The 17,645-nt window shown below is 37.6% G+C and overlaps 1 protein-coding gene across 1 annotated transcript in view; it reads right to left on the bottom strand.

Annotated features, from left to right (window-relative positions):
* Positions 1 to 17,645, bottom strand: part of LOC106059661 (uncharacterized) — a 176,830-nt gene that overhangs the window by 9,457 nt on the left and 149,728 nt on the right. Inside the window, exons 10-11 of the mRNA XM_056022660.1 lie at positions 7,318 to 7,432; positions 2,459 to 2,664 (exon numbers count right to left, since the gene is read on the bottom strand). Coding sequence (XP_055878635.1) covers positions 2,459 to 2,664; positions 7,318 to 7,432 — 321 coding nt within the window. The remainder of the gene's footprint in view (positions 1 to 2,458; positions 2,665 to 7,317; positions 7,433 to 17,645) is intronic.

Genomic DNA, 17,645 nt, shown 5'->3' with positions numbered 1-17,645 from the left:
ATTTAATTTAATAAGCTCAAATTAACGATGGTATCGTCAATTAGGAGACAAAGAGTTAATGCTTGCATCGTGTGCAAATGGCGATGATGCGCGTAACTCAGGCTCTCCACTCCGTTTGACCTCAAGCTATCCCCATGATCGTAACTCTGGTCAATCCACATCTTCACGGTACCCAAACATCTAATTTTTTTTAGCGCACCCGAAAGGGGAATAGACGCTATTAGTTTTGTGTGGAATGTCTGTCCGTCCGTCCGTCCATCCCGTTTAGACCTCGTAAACTAGCAAAGATAGTGAAAATCCGACATCATAATATTTTAGACCATTCAAAGTTCTGATGTAACGGCTACTTTTTTATTTTCTGAAAGCGAAAAGTCTAATTTTTGAAATCACTTTTGCTAGCAGTTTACATCACATCTGGAGTCGAATCACCGTTGCTAGGAGCACACGACTGTTTGCCTGCTAAACCATAGATCTGTTTTAATTTATATACTGAAAGGGACGAAAACGAAGTAGCCTCTAACTTTCACCTTCACTTTCCTATGTTCCATTAGTCTATTGTACCGTTGGGGCCCCACACATGATCCGTCGACCATCTTTCTCCATTCCACTCTCTCTTTTGCCTTGAATAGAAACTCTATCAATGACAGGCACGTCCAATCGCTTTCTTTATCCGCCTCTTCTTCTTTTCTTTTTTTTTACTAATACTGTTCCTTGAAGGAAGATCATCGCGACTATTTACTACCCCAAAAATTACTGCAACTAGCTATATTAGTAAAAGTATATATTTTGAGACTGTGCCTATATGCGTTGTGGTATAGTGTTGGCTATCGAAAAGAGGGGTCACGGGGTCGAATCCCGGTGAGGACAGAGATTTGAATCGCGGGATCTTTTGGATATCCCTGAGACCTGCCAACTCTAATGAGCGCCTGAAATATGCCGAGAAAGAAATGCGGTTGGCTATTGTGCTGACTACATAACACCCTCGTTAATCGTCGGAAAAAATAACTTTCATCGGCCCATCTTCCTAACGATCGCCATATCACCAGTTTGAGTTTTTTGGCACATCGGCACAATTTAGGCCATGTCGTGCCCGTAATCCTCCATATCTCCAAGGGAACTTTTAATTACCTCTACTTATATCATACGCATAGAAATACCATGATAAGCTTAATCATCACGTTGAAAACATAAGGCTAGAGAACATACTATATATCAAACAATAACACTTTATAATTCAATAATAAATACATCAAATTAGACTTAACATGAAGATTGAAACTTATGAACTAATCAGACGGAATCGGAAATAAGCCCGACTATTCTATATATCTTCTATACTATAAAGTAGACAGTAAAGCGTATGTATGTATATCCCCTAAAGAAATCAAAACCGTTTGACCAATCTCGATAAAACTTGGCAGAAATGTTCCTTGGGTACTAACTGGAACCGTAACGTATGTATAGTAGCCCTAAAACAAACTTAAGACCCTCAAAAAAAAAAGTTGCCCAACTCTATGAAAGTATTATTATTTTATGGATCTAGGCCATGTTTACCATGTTTGGATTGAAAGGATCTAGATCTAATTTTTTAAATTACACTTTGCACAGATAGCTTTTTTTTACTTTGACACATGAAAAATGTTTGTAAAATGTTTTACATGTTTCGGATGTTCCTTCAGAGTTGAAGATAGTTTACTTCCTAGTCCAAACCTCCCGCAGGACGACGGGGGATGGGAGCGGGCAGGGTTTGAACCCTCGACCGTCGATAAATCCGAACGACAGTCCAGCGCGCAAACCGCACGACCAGGCAGCCATCCATACAAAATACAAAATATAGTCTATTGATTTCATTATTTAATAAAATTAACCTTCAAATTTGTGTTTCAAAACATTTTACCATAAGTTAGTTCCTTATATCTGCAAATTTCTAGGTCCTGACGTACTTTAAAATTCCATTCATTTAACAAATCGGGTAAACCCGTTTTAAGTATACAGTATTTCCCAATCATCTCGCGCTACTTTCATTTTTAATAGATGTGAATGTATCGGCTTAGCGGGTAAACCCATTTTCGCAAAACTACTTTTATTTTTCATGGCGAAAGAGAAAAACTTGAAAGGATCATTAGCTAAGTTTAACATACATCTAAATCCAATCCACTAGATTAGAAATACACAAACTAAGGCCCGCAGGCCGAGGGTAATGTCCGGCTAGTAGTATGTTATAAAACCTAAATTTCAGAAACCAGAAATGAACTATTTCCCTTTCATTACTTTACTCTTCTGTGTAGAAACTCGAAGCTTCTAGAAAACAATGTGTAAAAAAAAATCTTCCTGTTTACACTTCTCTTGGGACATTGACGCGTACACAACGTGAAACGCTTACATTAAAGATCCAGTTTAGATTTAACAGCTAGGTCAAGAAAACACTTACTAAATCTATATAGATCAGTGAAATTACCTGTCCTATTTTATGGACACCGGTCATCATGTCCTTGTGAAGGACATGGAACACAAACACGTGACCCAGAAGCTTCGGGTTTTCCCTGTTGACCTCGAAGACCACCTGATGGTGCCAGACAGGGTCCTGAGTGTTCTGCCGGACCTTGCATTTATTTTTGCCCTCTCGGATGCCATTTACATACATCTCAACCTTGACATAGGGATCTGATGAGAGATTGATATGGTCAGTTAGTGACATGGTTAGTTACTGATATGGTCAGTTAGTGATGTTGTCAGTTAGTGACATGGTCAGTTAGTGACATGGTCAGTTAGTGACATGGTCTGTTAGTGATGTTGTCAGTTAGTGACATGGTCAGTTAGTGACATGGTCAGTTAGTGACATGGTCTGTTAGTGATGTTGTCAGTTAGTGACATGGTCAGTTAGTGACATGGTCAGTTAGTGACATTTTCAGTTAGTAATATGGTCAGTTAGTGACATGGTCAGTTAGTGACATGGTCAGTTAGTGATATGGTCTGTTAGTGATGTTGTCAGTTAGTGACATGGTCAGTTAGTGACATGGTTTGTTAGTGATGTTGTCAGTTCGTAATATGGTCAGTTTGTGTCATGGTTAGTTAGTAACATGGTTAGTTAGTGATATGGTCAGTTACTAGCATTGTGGCATGATCATTTATTGACATCAGTTTGTAACATTGTGGCATGTTCAGTTTGTGACATGGTCAATTAGTGATATGGTCACTTAGTGATAACAATCAGTAGCATGCACTATAAGTGACTAAAATTTATTATAATTAGTGTCAAAATTGATGGCTTGATCAGTTAAGGAAACAATTTATAACATGGTCAGTTAGAGATAATATTGTTATAAACCTGGTGATGACACAAATGGGGGTAGTGATGTGTGTGTTCTTAGCCAACCCAAATCGCCACAGTCCAGCGCAGGACGAGCGGTCAAACGTGACCAGTGACAGTACACGCCAGTTCGGCAACGACCTGTGTGTAAATATTACGCATGCAAGTCACGGCGATTGTGATCATTCTGAGTGGTCAAGAACGTACTGTACTGTAGTGTAGTGTACTGTCAAAGTGTTAGTCATTTAGCAAGTAGTATACTACAACTAGATCAGGACTACGTATTTATCTATATTGCTTCTTTCAACCTACATGGAAGTTGCGGTGGCTGAGTGGTTAAACGCTTGGCTTCCGAACCTGGGGTCCTGGGTTTAAATTCTGGTATTTTTAATTTCGAGATATTTAAGACGCCTCTGACTCCACCTAACTTTAATGGATATCTGACATTAGATGGGGAAAAGTAATAGCGGTTGGTTGTTGTGCTGGTTAAGTGACACCCTCGTTAACCGTGGGGCCACAGAAACAGATGACCTTTACATCATCTGCCCAATAGATCGCAAGGTTTGAAAGCCAAGCGCTTGACCATTCGGCCACCGCGCCTCAATGAAGGTCGAAAAAAAAACAACATACATTATTTTATTTTAACCTACATGAATTAGTCAACTTTTGACACGTACCAGATATGCCGAGGTCAAATTAGGCATAGAAATATATTATAAAATAATCTTTAATTTTTGTATAGGGCCTCTTTATTAGGGCGCTTTGGGGTGGGGGTGTTTATGGGAGAGGTTTCCGTGCAGACTTCAAAGACTAAAGAAATGGAACTCTTGCATGCCATGAGCGACTTTAAAAATACAGAAAAAAGTCTCCTAATGCTCGCACACATGTTTGACACTGGAGACTGACAAAGCTGTGTCATGTCATGTCACATTAGCAGAAGTGACATGCCCATAACATTTTTTTTAAACCATGAAAAATAAAAAAAATGAAATATTTAAGTAATAATAATAAAAAATATCTGGTTCAAACCGGTTATCTAACCCGTGATTTTGACACCGGGAACGTATGTATTTACCAATGCAGCTCGTCCTGTGAAAGTGTTTACAACATGGGAAAAAAATGGGAAAGGAAAGAACCCCGCATAACTGACACATCTCTCAATACTGTAACAGTAGAAACGATACCTTCATACAACAAATCATCACACGTGTTCTGTTCTATTTCATAAAATTAATTTCAAAACTCCAAAACACCAAATTTTTACATTAACTCTTTCTCTCCTAATTAACGATACCAACGTTGATTTGACCTCATTAAATTGAAATTAATGTTTAATTTTAAAATGAATTTTTATTTAAAATATTTATTTTGTCTTATATCAAAAGAGCATGCATTTCCCTTTAATTCTATACCAAACACAACATTTTCTGATAACAAACAACAAAGCTATTGAAGCTTAATCATAGCAGGTTATTAAAAGAGTAATGAGCAAAATGAAGAATTCCGTCGAAAAGTTGGAAAAAATAATTACGGAGAGAAAGAGTTAAAAAAAACTATTTCAATGTTAATGAGCATCTGCGTACTATTCCTTTTTTTTAAAAAACTCAACGTATGACCGTACTTATGCTTCTAAGTCCCAAGACAAGGTCATTTTTACTTGATAGCCTTTTTACAGACCATCACATCCATTATGAAGGTTTTATCAAATCACTCTATCTGTCTGTCCACTCTGTCTGTCTGTCCACTCTGTTTGTCTGTCCACTCTGTCTGACCACTCTATCTGTCTGTCCACTCTGTCTGTCCACTCTATCTGTCTGTCCACTCTGTCTGTCTGTCCACTCTGTCTGTCTGGTACAAATCCTTTACCCGTTCTTTCTCCCACTTCCCAGTCTCGGATCAAGTTGAAACTTTGCACATTTATTCATTGTCGATGACACATGTATCAATAAAAAAAATTATCCAAATATTTAAATAATTAGTGGTAATTAATTAATTTGTACTTAATTTTAATAGAAAAGGGAGATAAATATTGCAGCATTGAGAGAGATGGCAGTTGTGCGTTTTTTTTTCTTTTATATAAGCTTTGTATTTTTTAAAGTAAGTTTGTTTATTTCGCCTGTTATTATATTCCAGTGCTTACTGTTTTTACTTCTCCCCTCCCCCCTTCTCCAAAGTTACCCCCCCCCCAGGACCAAGGACGCACTAAAAGATATATGCTGGCTGGGGAGTCATTACACCCACGTTCTGTATCAAAGACTACCACAGCACAGTTTCTGTTCTTGGTTTCACGTGACTTTTGTTATTATTTTAGAGGAATGACATTTTTGACATGGCAGTGACGTCAAGACAGTTAACTGCCAGACCAGACCGACTCTGACCTTCACTCGCATTTACAGCTTCAGCTTTTAGCAAAAATGACAACGAAACAAGGCCGGAAATCAGATTAATTAGCACGTGATGAGCTCTTCCGTTTGATGACGTCATTATGTAGTAATTAAACTTTGAGCGAAGTGTCTAAGAACAGTACTCTCTCTCTCTCTCTCTCTATGTGATGCCCAAGGACTACTCTCTAAACATGTTAGAGCTGTCTTCATCTTCGTAGACTTTCAGCAGACGTCAGTCTAGTAAAAACACAATTTCAATGTGAAACGAAGTGTTTTTATCTAATAGCATTTAATCAAATTTTTACAAAGCTTATATTAGGTCACTCCGTCTGTCTGTCTGGGTGGATTTTTTTACATTTTTTCCCCACTTTCCATTCTCGGATCAAGTTGAAATTTTTCAGTTATTCCTTGTCGATAACAATAGATGGATCAATCATAAAGCAAGATAAGCGGAACTGTCGTAAGTTGTCTTAGGTACACCAGGCGACTTCATGATGCCAGAGTGTAAAGATGCGTTGTTTTTTTAATTTAGTGAGCTATATTTGTTTAAAATATAAGTTAATGTCATTTCTTCTCAAGCTGACTTTGTATATATTGTAATAAAAGTGATATTTAGTTTTGTGGGTAAAGAAGTTATTCGAGTTATTTTCAACTTTTTAAAAGTTAAAATATAATAAGCCTACAGTGGTTTAACTTGGCTTGGCTACCTAGAAGGGGGCTCGAGGTTCGACACCAGACTCGGGAAGAGTTGTGTTTACTGAGCGCCTAAAGGCAGCACGGAAAACCAACTCCTAGATACAACCCTTCCCCACACCCCTCCACTGGTCCACAAATGAGATTGGACCAAAAAGCGCTCTGAGCATACTATAAGCATGAAAGTAGTGCTATATAAAAGCTATAATAATAATTAATGATCCAACAGAAGTTTGATATTACAAGTCAACAAGCGTCTACAACGAGTGTATGTGTGTTCTTTTTGGTTTAAATGCTCGGTTAAAAATACTGCTGTTTTTAAACGAAAACGAGGCTTAGGTAACCACGATAATGGCTTGATTAGAGCTAATAATGCAGCTAATAATGCAGATTTTGCTTACTTATCGCCCCTAGAATGGGAAAACTATTTAGTTCTTGCTTATCACCCCTACAATGGGAAAACTATATAGTACTTGCTTATAGCCCCTAGAAAAGGGACACTATTTAGTTTTTACTTATCGCTCCTAGAAGGGGGACACTACTTAGTACTTATTTATCGCCCCTAGAAGGTGGACACTACTTAGTACTTACTTATCGCCCCTAGAAGGGGGACACTACTTAGTACTTATTTATAGCCCCTAGAAGGGGGACACTACTTAGTACTTATTTATCGCCCCTAGAAGGTGGACACTACTTAGTACTTACTTATCGCCCCTAGAAGGGGGACACTTAGTACTTATTTATCGCCCCTAGAAGGTGGACACTACTTAGTACTTACTTATCGCCCCTAAAAGGGGGACACTACTTAGTACTTATTTATCGCCCCTAAAAGGGAGACACTACTTAGTACTTACTTATCGCCCCTAGAAGGGGGACACTACTTAGTACTTACTTATCATCCCTAGAAGGGGGACACTACTTAGTACTTACTTATCGCCCCTAGAATGGAGACACGTGGCAAGTTCCTGGCTTCTAGGATGTTGAAAACAATCTTTCCCGCCACTGGCTGGTAACAACCGGATATCCGGAGGTCTCCTTGGTGCATCTAGAGACCAGAGAAAGAGAGAGAGAATGAGTTAAAATTTAATTGTTTCAAGATGTTACTTAAAATAGGTCCCATGTTCCAACACATCATGACACATAAATGTCACTTACAAAATGTCACTTACAAAATGTCACTTACGACATGTCACTTACTATGTCATTTCCAAATTTCACTTTCAAAATATCACAAGCAACATGTCGTTCACAGCATGGCATTTTCTTATAACATGTCACTTACAAAATGTCATTTACGACTTGTCACTTATGACATGTCACTTACCAAATGTCACATACGGCATGTCACTTACGACATGTCACTTATGGCATGCCACTTACTAAATGTCACTTACGACATGTCATTTACTAAATGTCACTTACAAAATGTCACTTAAAAATGTAACTTAAGACATTTCCTTTACAAGTCACTCATAACATGTCACTTGCAGCATTTGGCATACAACGTGTCATTTACAAAATGTAATGATTTAATATTTTATTTCAGAGAAATGGCATCGAAACAAAGGCCAGGGAGAATATTTATGAAAGAGAGAGAAAGAGAGAGAAAAAGAGAGAAATTATGAATCAAATTAGTAGATTAGTACAGTGAATCAAATCAGTCATTCAAATCAGTAAATAGAATAAGAAATAATGAGTTGTCAATCAATACAGTGAATCAAATCAGTCAGTCAAATCATTGAATCGAATCAGTGAATAGAATCAGAAATAACCAGTGTTGTCAATCAATACCGTGAATCAAATCAGTCATTCAAATCAGTAAATAGAATCAGAAATAATGAGTTGTCAATCAATACAGTGAATCAAATCAGTCAGTCAAATCAGTGAATCAAATCAGTGAATTGAATCGAAATATTGAGGTCTGTCGATATTTGTTCATGTTCTAACATCCTTGACTCATGGTGAAGGAAATGTACAAGAAATGTAAGAACACTGAATGTTGATACTCTGTCGTTGAGTTGTAGTTTTTAACAGCTAGTACAACTTTACCGATTTATCCCCCGTGCCTAGTACGACGTGCGCATAGATAATATATGTGTATATATATATATATATATATATGAATGCATTTTTATAAACAAAGATTCAACCTGAAAGTAGGTGTTGAAATTTTGCATAATTATTCATAGTCGATGACAATACACGAAATCAATCCATACTGATGAATTAATTTTGTATAAGAGAAGCTAAACCCTGCAATTTTAAGGTAAGTCACAGTAAGTAGCGTTTCCCTCCCTTAGATAACCTTGTTTTGTTCTGATCTCTTAAAGCAGCGGTTCTCAACCTTTTTAGCTCGTGGACCCCTTTTCACTATTCCCCACCGTGCGGCGACCCCCCAACTATTCTAAAGTAACAGCGCTTTCGATAATGTTATAAAAAAGCGTAATCCATAGTTCTGTTGGTCTTAGGCGACCTCTGCAAAATCGTCATTCGACCCCCAAGGGGGTCGCGACCCACAGCTTTGAGAACCCCTGAAAGCAACTTCCTTGTGGTACACCTATGAAATTAACATCTTGCCACAGACACAAGAGGACAAAAAGAAAAAAAAAGAAAAAAAAAAAAGGCACGCGAAGGAACAAATTTGATCCTATGAAACCATAATGTCACGGCTTCATTAAAACTGTCTTGTCTTTCATAAGAAGCATGCGACATTTCTACTCGCCCTCAGACATCAACACACACACACACACGCAGAATGCAAGAACACAAACAAACACACACACGCAGAATGCATGAACACAAACACACACACACACGCAGAATGCAAGAACACAAACACACACACACACGCAGAATGCCAGAACACACACACACAGAATGCCAGAACACAAACACACACACACGCTGAATGCAAGAACACACACACACACAGAATGCCAGAACACACACACATACACACACACGCAGAATGTCAGAACACACACACACACACACACACAGAATGCCAGAACACACACACACACACACACACACGCAGAATGCAAGAACACAAACACACACACACACAGAATGCAAGAACACAAACACACACACGCAGAATGCAAGAACACAAACACACACACACACACGCAGAATGCCAGTACACACACACACAGAATGCCAGAACACAAACACACACACACGCTGAATGCCAGAACACACACACACACACACACACAGAATGCCAGAACACACACACACACACAAGCAGTATGCAAGAACACACACACACAGACACAGAATGCCAGAACACACACACACACACACACGCAGAATGCCAGAACACACACACACGCAGAATGCAAGACGTGCACAGGCTGAAGCAGCAGAAGGCGGGCAGTCTTTCCATTTATTAATCAGATTACGTCAGATCACGTCTGCTGGATGTCTTGACAGAACGTTTCATCAGACAGACACATTTCGATTGGGGCAGCTTTGTCATCCTATTCAAGTGTGGGCCTTTGTGTGTGCGCGTGTGTGCGCGTGTGTGTGTGTCTAAGTGCCACAATGTTGTGGGTACGGAAATGTCTTTGTCATGCAGACAATCCGACAGATCAGAGACAGTACACAAATTCACTGAGACTTTATTTCTAAGTGTTGCAATGTACATAGGCTGAAATTAAACTGTATTGTAATAGAGTACTGTTAAACTGAATTGTCAAAGTTATTATCACATCCTTCCTTTTAAAGTTCTTGTCAAAGTTATTATCACATCCTTCCTTTTAAAGTTCTTGTCAAAGTTATTATCACATCCTTCCTTTTAAAGTTCTTGTCAAAGTTATTATCACATTCTTCCTTTTAAAGTTCTTGTCAAAGTTATTATCACATCCTTCCTTTTAAAGTTCTTGTCAAAGTTATTATCACATCCTTCCTTTTAAAGTTCTTGTCAAAGTTATTATCACATTCTTCCTTTTAAAGTTCTTGTCAAAGTTATTATCACATCATTCCTTTTAAAGTTCTTGTCAAAGTTCTCATCACATCCTTTCTTTGAAAGTTCTTGTCAAAGTTATTATCACATCCTTCCTTTTAAAGTTCTTGTCAAAGTTATTATCACATTCTTCCTTTTAAAGTTCTTGTCAAAGTTATTATCACATCCTTCCTTTTAAAGTTCTTGTCAAAGTTCTCATCACATCCTTTCTTTGAAAGTTCTTGTCAAAGTTATTATCACATCCTTCCTTTTAAAGTTCTTGTCAAAGTTATTATCACATCCTTCCTTTTAAAGTTCTTGTCAAAGTTATTATCACATTCTTCCTTTTAAAGTTCTTGTCAAAGTTATTATCACATCCTTCCTTTTAAAGTTCTTGTCAAAGTTATTATCACATCCTTCCTTTTAAAGTTCTTGTCAAAGTTATTATCACATCCTTCCTTTTAAAGTTCTTGTCAAAGTTATTATCACATCCTTCCTTTGAAAGTTCTTGTCAAAGTTCTTATCACATCCTTCCTTTGAAAGTTCTTGTCAAAGTTCTCATCACATCCTTTCTTTGAAAGCTCTTGTCAAAGTTATTATCACATCCTTCCTTTGAAAGTTCTTGTCACATCTTTCCTTTTAAAGCTCTTGTCAAAGTTCTTATCACATCCTTCCTTTTAAAGCTCTTGTCAAAGTTCTTATCACATCCTTCCTTTGAAAGTTCTTATCACATCCTTCCTTTTAAAGCTCTTGTCAAAGTTCTTATCACATCCTTCCTTTTAAAGCTCTTGTCAAAGTTCTTATCACATCCTTCCTTTGAAAGTTCTTATCACATCTTTCCTTTTAAAGCTCTTGTCAAAGTTCTTATCACATCCTTCCTTTTAAAGCTCTTGTCAAAGTTCTCATCACATCCTTTCTTTGAAAGTTCTTGTCAAAGTTCTTATCACATCCTTTCTTTGAAAGTTGTTGTCAAAGTTCTTATCACATCCTTCCTTTTAAAGCTCTTGTCAAAGTTCTTATCACATCCTTCCTTTGAAAGTTCTTATCACATCTTTCCTTTTAAAGCTCTTGTCAAAGTTCTTATCACATCCTTCCTTTTAAAGAAGCTCTTGTCAAAGTTCTTATCACATCCTTTCTTTGAAAGTTGTTGTCAAAGTTCTTATCACATCCTTTCTTTGAAAGTTGTTGTCAAAGTTCTTATCACATCCTTTCTTTGAAAGTTGTTGTCAAAGTTCTTATCACATCCTTTCTTTGAAAGTTCTTGTCAAAGTTCTCATCACATCCTTTCTTTGAAAGTTCTTGTCAAAGTTCTCATCACATTCTTTCTTTGAAAGTTCTTGTCAAAGTTCTTATCACATCCTTTCTTTGAAAGTTCTTGTCAAAGTTCTTATCACATCCTTCCTGAGAAAGTTCTTGTCAAAGTTCTTATCACATTATTTCTTTTGAACGTTTTACGTTTTAGATCAGTATTTCATTATTGTCGAAAACATATCTCTGGACAATCCTGACCAAAACACTTTGTCTTGCCTTCGATCTGGATTTCTTAAGACCAAAATGACCTGTGTGCAACTTGTCGAGAAAATCCACTTCTCATACTTGAAGGAATGATAATTCTGTTCTCATAAAACAATAACCCATTCTCTTCATGAATACTGTCTTTTAATGACCAGCACACCTTTACTGGTTCATGCACTTGATTTTTTAAACTTTTGGCCGTAAAACTTTTGTGCATCGCTTGATGTAGAGATCATTATCTGGACTGTTGATAAGAGCAGTCATTCACCCCTGCAGCAGTAAATCTTGGCTATTTTGGACAGTTAATAGATTGTGCAAAGCTCACCGGAAAGACTTCTTGCAATAATGATTAAATTAAAAGGTATAAATAGGATGTGACATTATAAGCTGACGTCAGCTTCTTGAAGGGGGATTTTTTTTTCTTCATGTTACTCGTTTATAAGATCAACTCAAGAAAACATTAAGAAACTGGAACAGACACAAAATAGATCAGTGAGATTCATAACAAACGAACATTCACATTTGACTAGAGTAACACCTTTAGTAAAATCACTAAATTTAGAAAGCCTTCAGGACAGAAGGCTCAAAAGTAAAGTAGCAATCATACATAAAACACTGAACCATAATCTTCAAATACAAAAACAAAATTTAATAAAATACTCTGAAAGACACAAAGATAAAGGCACATTCCTCGTCCCATATGCTAGGACAAATTTGTACAAATACTCCTTCTTCCCTAGTGCTATTAGAGCTGGCCAGGAAAACCAGTGACTTGGCAGAATTTAAGTCATTGGTTAATATGCATGACTAAATGCATGACGCGTAGGACGTAATCATCTTCTTTTTTGAAGTAACGTCTGTATTATATAAGATAAGATAAGAAGATCAAGATACACACAAAAAAAAGGGACTTGCATTCATGCTGTATTTCTCTGACGTCATGTTCGGTTTTCGTCATTTGTGAAAGCTGTTGTGTCGTCTGCTCTATTTCAACCAAAAGGGAATGTATACAATTACAAAGGGGTGCAACTTTAAGTGATACTCTAATACCGCGACCACATTGACAGGAAAGTCATCTGCGCTTCATGTACATAGCAATTTTTTTAGATACCTTCGAATTTTCATGTGAGATAAAAGAACTTTTCAAGAGATGTTATTTTTCAAACTGACTAAATATCACCTAAATCGTATAAAGTCATCAATAAATTGGAAAAATGGGGACTTTGTATCTTTGTTGAATTGAATTTTTTTTTTTAAATTTGTGTTTATTTAAGAATGTTAAAAGGCGCTTTCAGTGGAAAAGGAATATATCTCATCTAGTAAAAAAACATTTTCGTGTAAATAAAAGACTCTCTGACTGGTGACATTTCTTTTGAACGCCAGTGACAGACAAAAACTGCAAGAGATTTTGGTGCGGTACGCATCTTAAAACAAAGACACCTGTCACGCCCCTGCACGGGGAAAAAAACTTCTTTTCTACGAAAGATTCAGTACATTTAACTGACAATTTAGAAACTAATTCTAAGCACTAGTCCCTGGAATCTCCCAGAATAGAATGCTGTATTCCAGTGATGGACAATAGCCGCATGATGGGTGTGACAAAACCGTAGCCAACGAATTCCCAGAAGTGAAACGAAACCTGTATGATTGATGTTCGACTGTCAACAGACAATCTTTTAACACTTTTTATGAAGATCACTTTAAGGTTGCTGTCTTTTCCTGGCTGCAGATCATTAATATCAAAATGTAAATACCGTGTTTTAGAATGCACTTACATTTCCCTTCGGTGGCAGTTAGTGCCGTTATACTGAAAATCACTGTAAAAACATTATAATATAATCTCCATCATTGTGTTTGTGGTAACAAGGGTTATGAATGTAAACTATTTATGAACATAAAATAGGTATTGGAGATTTCCATACATGGCGGGAAAAAAAATATAAATAGCAAGCTTCTTATAACAATACCTCTATTCAAGTCAGAACTTCGTGGAGGAACCTGAACGCTGATATAAAAAAAAACGACTCTATCGATTTTTCTAGAAATTAAAGAGTTGATGCATATCACTGTCAAAAGAGTTAGATAGCTCGTTAGCCAAACGGAAAAATCTAGTTTAACCGATCTCAATTTTTTCAAGTAAAAATTTAAATATATTTAAATTTGGCTAGAGATCTAGATCTAGGATTCTAGGTCTAGATCCAACATCGGTTTTTAAAAGAACTTTCGCTTTCTTGAAATAGCTATCGTTTTCGGGGATTTCCGAATGCTAGGCTTTTCCGACAGAAGAGTTTAAATAAATTAATGTTCAGGAAAATTTTGCGCATTGTAAAACGTTTGTAAAATGTTTTACATGTTTCGGATGTTCCTTCAGAGTTAAAGATAGTTTACTTCCTAGTCCAAACCTCCCGCAGGACGACGGAGGATGGGAGCGGGCAGGATTTGAACCCTCGACCATCGATAAATCCGAACGACAGTCCAGCGCGCAAACCTCACGCATTGTCTTCTAAGTCTAGTTCTAGATGCTTATAAATTGGACTTTTATAAAGTGTACTAAGATTAATGCATTCATTTAACTAGGAGTCTCTCTTGAGGAGAAGGGGGCTGGGGTAAAGAAAATTTTTAAACAGAAACATAATCGCTCTATAAGTTGCATAAAACAGGTATTGTCTTTTTTTTTTTAAAGTATTTTAGATATCCTGTACACAAAATAAAGAAACTGTTGAGAAGCTATTTTAATTTAGAGATTAAATGTATATGTTCTCCACTTACTAGCACAGCAGCACACGCGCATTTCCTCATAACCTTTATTTGGAAGGTAGCCAAGTCACCCAAGTTCGAGCGTACTTGGCCTCTTGACCACGCTTCCCACATAACAAAAAATGATTACGAATTTAAAATGATTGAAACATCTTGGGACTAATTATGGGACAGCTTCTATTCTAGAATGCCGGTCAAATATTTTAGTTCGCATTTGTTTACAATAGTGTTGTTATTCCAGTACAAGGACTACTTGATTTTATTCTTGAAATAGGAAAATAAAAATGCATTTTAAAAGAAACACTTAATTTTTTTAAAGTTTTAAAAATAAAGTATCACAACAGATATAGGTCTGCAAAGATAGAATTTTGAACTTAAATCGCTGTCTGGTCGTGCAGTATGCGCGCTGGACTGCCGTTCAGTCGTCTCAGTGGTCCTATGGTTCAAACCCTGTCCGCTGCCATCCGCCGTTGTCCTGCGGGATGTTAGCGGAGGAACATCCAAAACATGTTAACATCATAATTCTTCACTACAGATCTTTAAGGCAATACATCTGGGCATGGGCGTAGCCAGGGTGGGGGGTTGATCCCCCCCCCCCCCCCGAAAAAAATCCTGGCTACGCCCATGCACCTGGGTACAGGACAGACAACATAATCTGTTTGCTGTGGACCAGATGACGGCGAAGGCCAGGTCTCAGATCATGATAACAGGAAGAGGAAGAGAATATTTGATGTCACTTCTGCGACCACACTTGGCTACAGTCATCAAAATTGAATTGCGATCCAAATGGATTGCCGTACGACTCATACTTTTTTTTTTATTGTTTCGGAAAAATCGCTTACTTTTTATTTTTCCCGCGCTTTCGTGCTATGGGCTTCTGTGTCTGCACTTTGATCTAATTCCAAAACGAGGAATGCTTCTGTATTTGCTAGTGTTATAATCTTTTGTGCTCTGTCATAATATATTGAGTGAAAAATTAGAAACTCTTTTTTGGTGGGGCATGTAGTGTGTGCTAATTGGCACAATCTTAAATTCGTGACTTTAAGAACATCAGCAAGGTTCCAGCCTTCTACTAAAGCGGAAAGATGAAGTCGACCCCCCCCCCCGCTTACATCACCCCCAATCCTAAACAGGCAAGAGACCTTTAAAATCAGGGTGCCTTTCTATGGCCGTCCGCAAGGCTTAGACTCGGGGATTTATAGCATGACAAGGGGAATTAATTTCTTTACAAAGACCATCTCTGTCTTGTTTGTTATTTCCCTTCTTTTTTTACATTTTTTTTTCACTTCTCTCAATTTTCTTTAAACCCGAAATTCTGTTTCATCTTCTTCATCTCTTTTCTGTCTCGTTTCTTGTTTCTTTATTCACCTCCCCTTCTCTCTCTCTCTCTCTCTCTCTCTCTCACTCTCTCTCTCTCTTGTAGTCAGTGATAATTGCAGATTATTGATTTCCAGACAGGTCCTGGCGTTGTGTCAGTGTCTCCAGCTCCTAGCGTGACACTTCGTGGCTGTCACCGAGTCTGCTGTGCCATTGTCACAGACCTTCAGTGTCAGAGTGACACACCAGGCTGTGGTCAGTGTGCATTCTTTCCCGTGAGCTGTGTCGCACATTCACAGCGAGGCAGAGCGTAGGAAAAGTTTTACGAAACAAGTAAAATATCGTCTGGATAAATGCAAATAGCAAGTCTGCCCCTTTTACTGAACCCGTTAGAATGGTTAGATCAATAGTTATAGTAGTTGGCCTCTTTATATTAGATGGCCTCCTTATAATAGATGGCCTCTTTATAGTAGATGGCCTCCTTATAGTAGATGGCCTCTTTATAGTAGATGGCCTCCTTATAGTAGATGGCCTCCTTATAGTAGATGGCCTCTTTATAGTAGATGGCCTCCTTGTAGTAGATGGCCTCCTTATTGTAGATGGCCTCTTTATAGTAGATGGCCTCCTTATAGTAGATGGCCTCCTTATAGTAGATGGCCTCCTTATAGTAGATGCCCTCCTTATAGTAGATGGCCTCCTTATAGTAGATGGCCTCCTTATAGTAGTTGGCCTCCTTCAGTCGTAGAACGACTTTGGTTTAATTTATGGTCGGGACGATGTTCCCCACACAGCATGCAGCTGATGTGTCGAAAGAAACGGCCAACACCCGATACAGCTTGAGGTCAGAAGCGTCGCTGGTTCTGTTATAATATATAGTATAGATAAATAGATAGATAGATAGATAAATAGATAGACAGACAGACAGACAGACAGACAGATAGATAGATAGATAGATAGATAGATAGATAGATAGATAGATAGATAGATAGATAGACAGACAGATAGATAGATAGATAGATAGATAGATAGATAGATAGATAGATAGATAGATAGATAGATAGATAGATAGACAGATAGATAAATAGATAAATAGATAGATTTTCCTTTGCCCCAAGAAGCAGAAATTCTAATCCGATTAACTTCTCATAGATCTTTCTTTTTTTTATAATTTTTTTTTTTCATTTCCATATATCTCTGACATTCAAAATACAAAATGTCGGGCTAGAAAAGTGCTACCATAGGACAAGAAATATAGGACAAGAAAAGTGCTACCACAGGGCAAGAAATATAGGACAAGAAAAGTGCTACCACAGGACAAGAAATATAGGACAAGAAAAGTGCTACCACAGGACAAGAAATATAGGACAAGAAAAGTGCTACCACAGGACAAGAAATATAGGACGAGAAAAGTGCTACCGCAGGACAAGAAATATAGGACACGAAAAGTGCTACCATAGGACAAGAAATATAGGACGAGAAAAGTGCTACCACAGGACAAGAAATATAGGACGAGAAAAGTGCTACCGCAGGACAAGAAATATAGGACACGAAAAGTGCTACCATAGGACAAGAAATATAGGACGAGAAAAGTGCTACCGCAGGACAAGAAATATAGGACACGAAAAGTGCTACCATAGGACAAGAAATATAGGACAAGAGAAGTGCTACCGCAGGACAAGAAATATAGGACAAGAAAAGTGCTACCATAGGACAAGAAATATAG

The sequence above is a fragment of the Biomphalaria glabrata genome, chromosome 3 (assembly GCF_947242115.1).
Source record: "Biomphalaria glabrata chromosome 3, xgBioGlab47.1, whole genome shotgun sequence".
Taxonomy (NCBI): Eukaryota; Metazoa; Mollusca; class Gastropoda; family Planorbidae; genus Biomphalaria; species Biomphalaria glabrata.
This window is presented reverse-complemented; position numbering and strand designations above follow the sequence as displayed.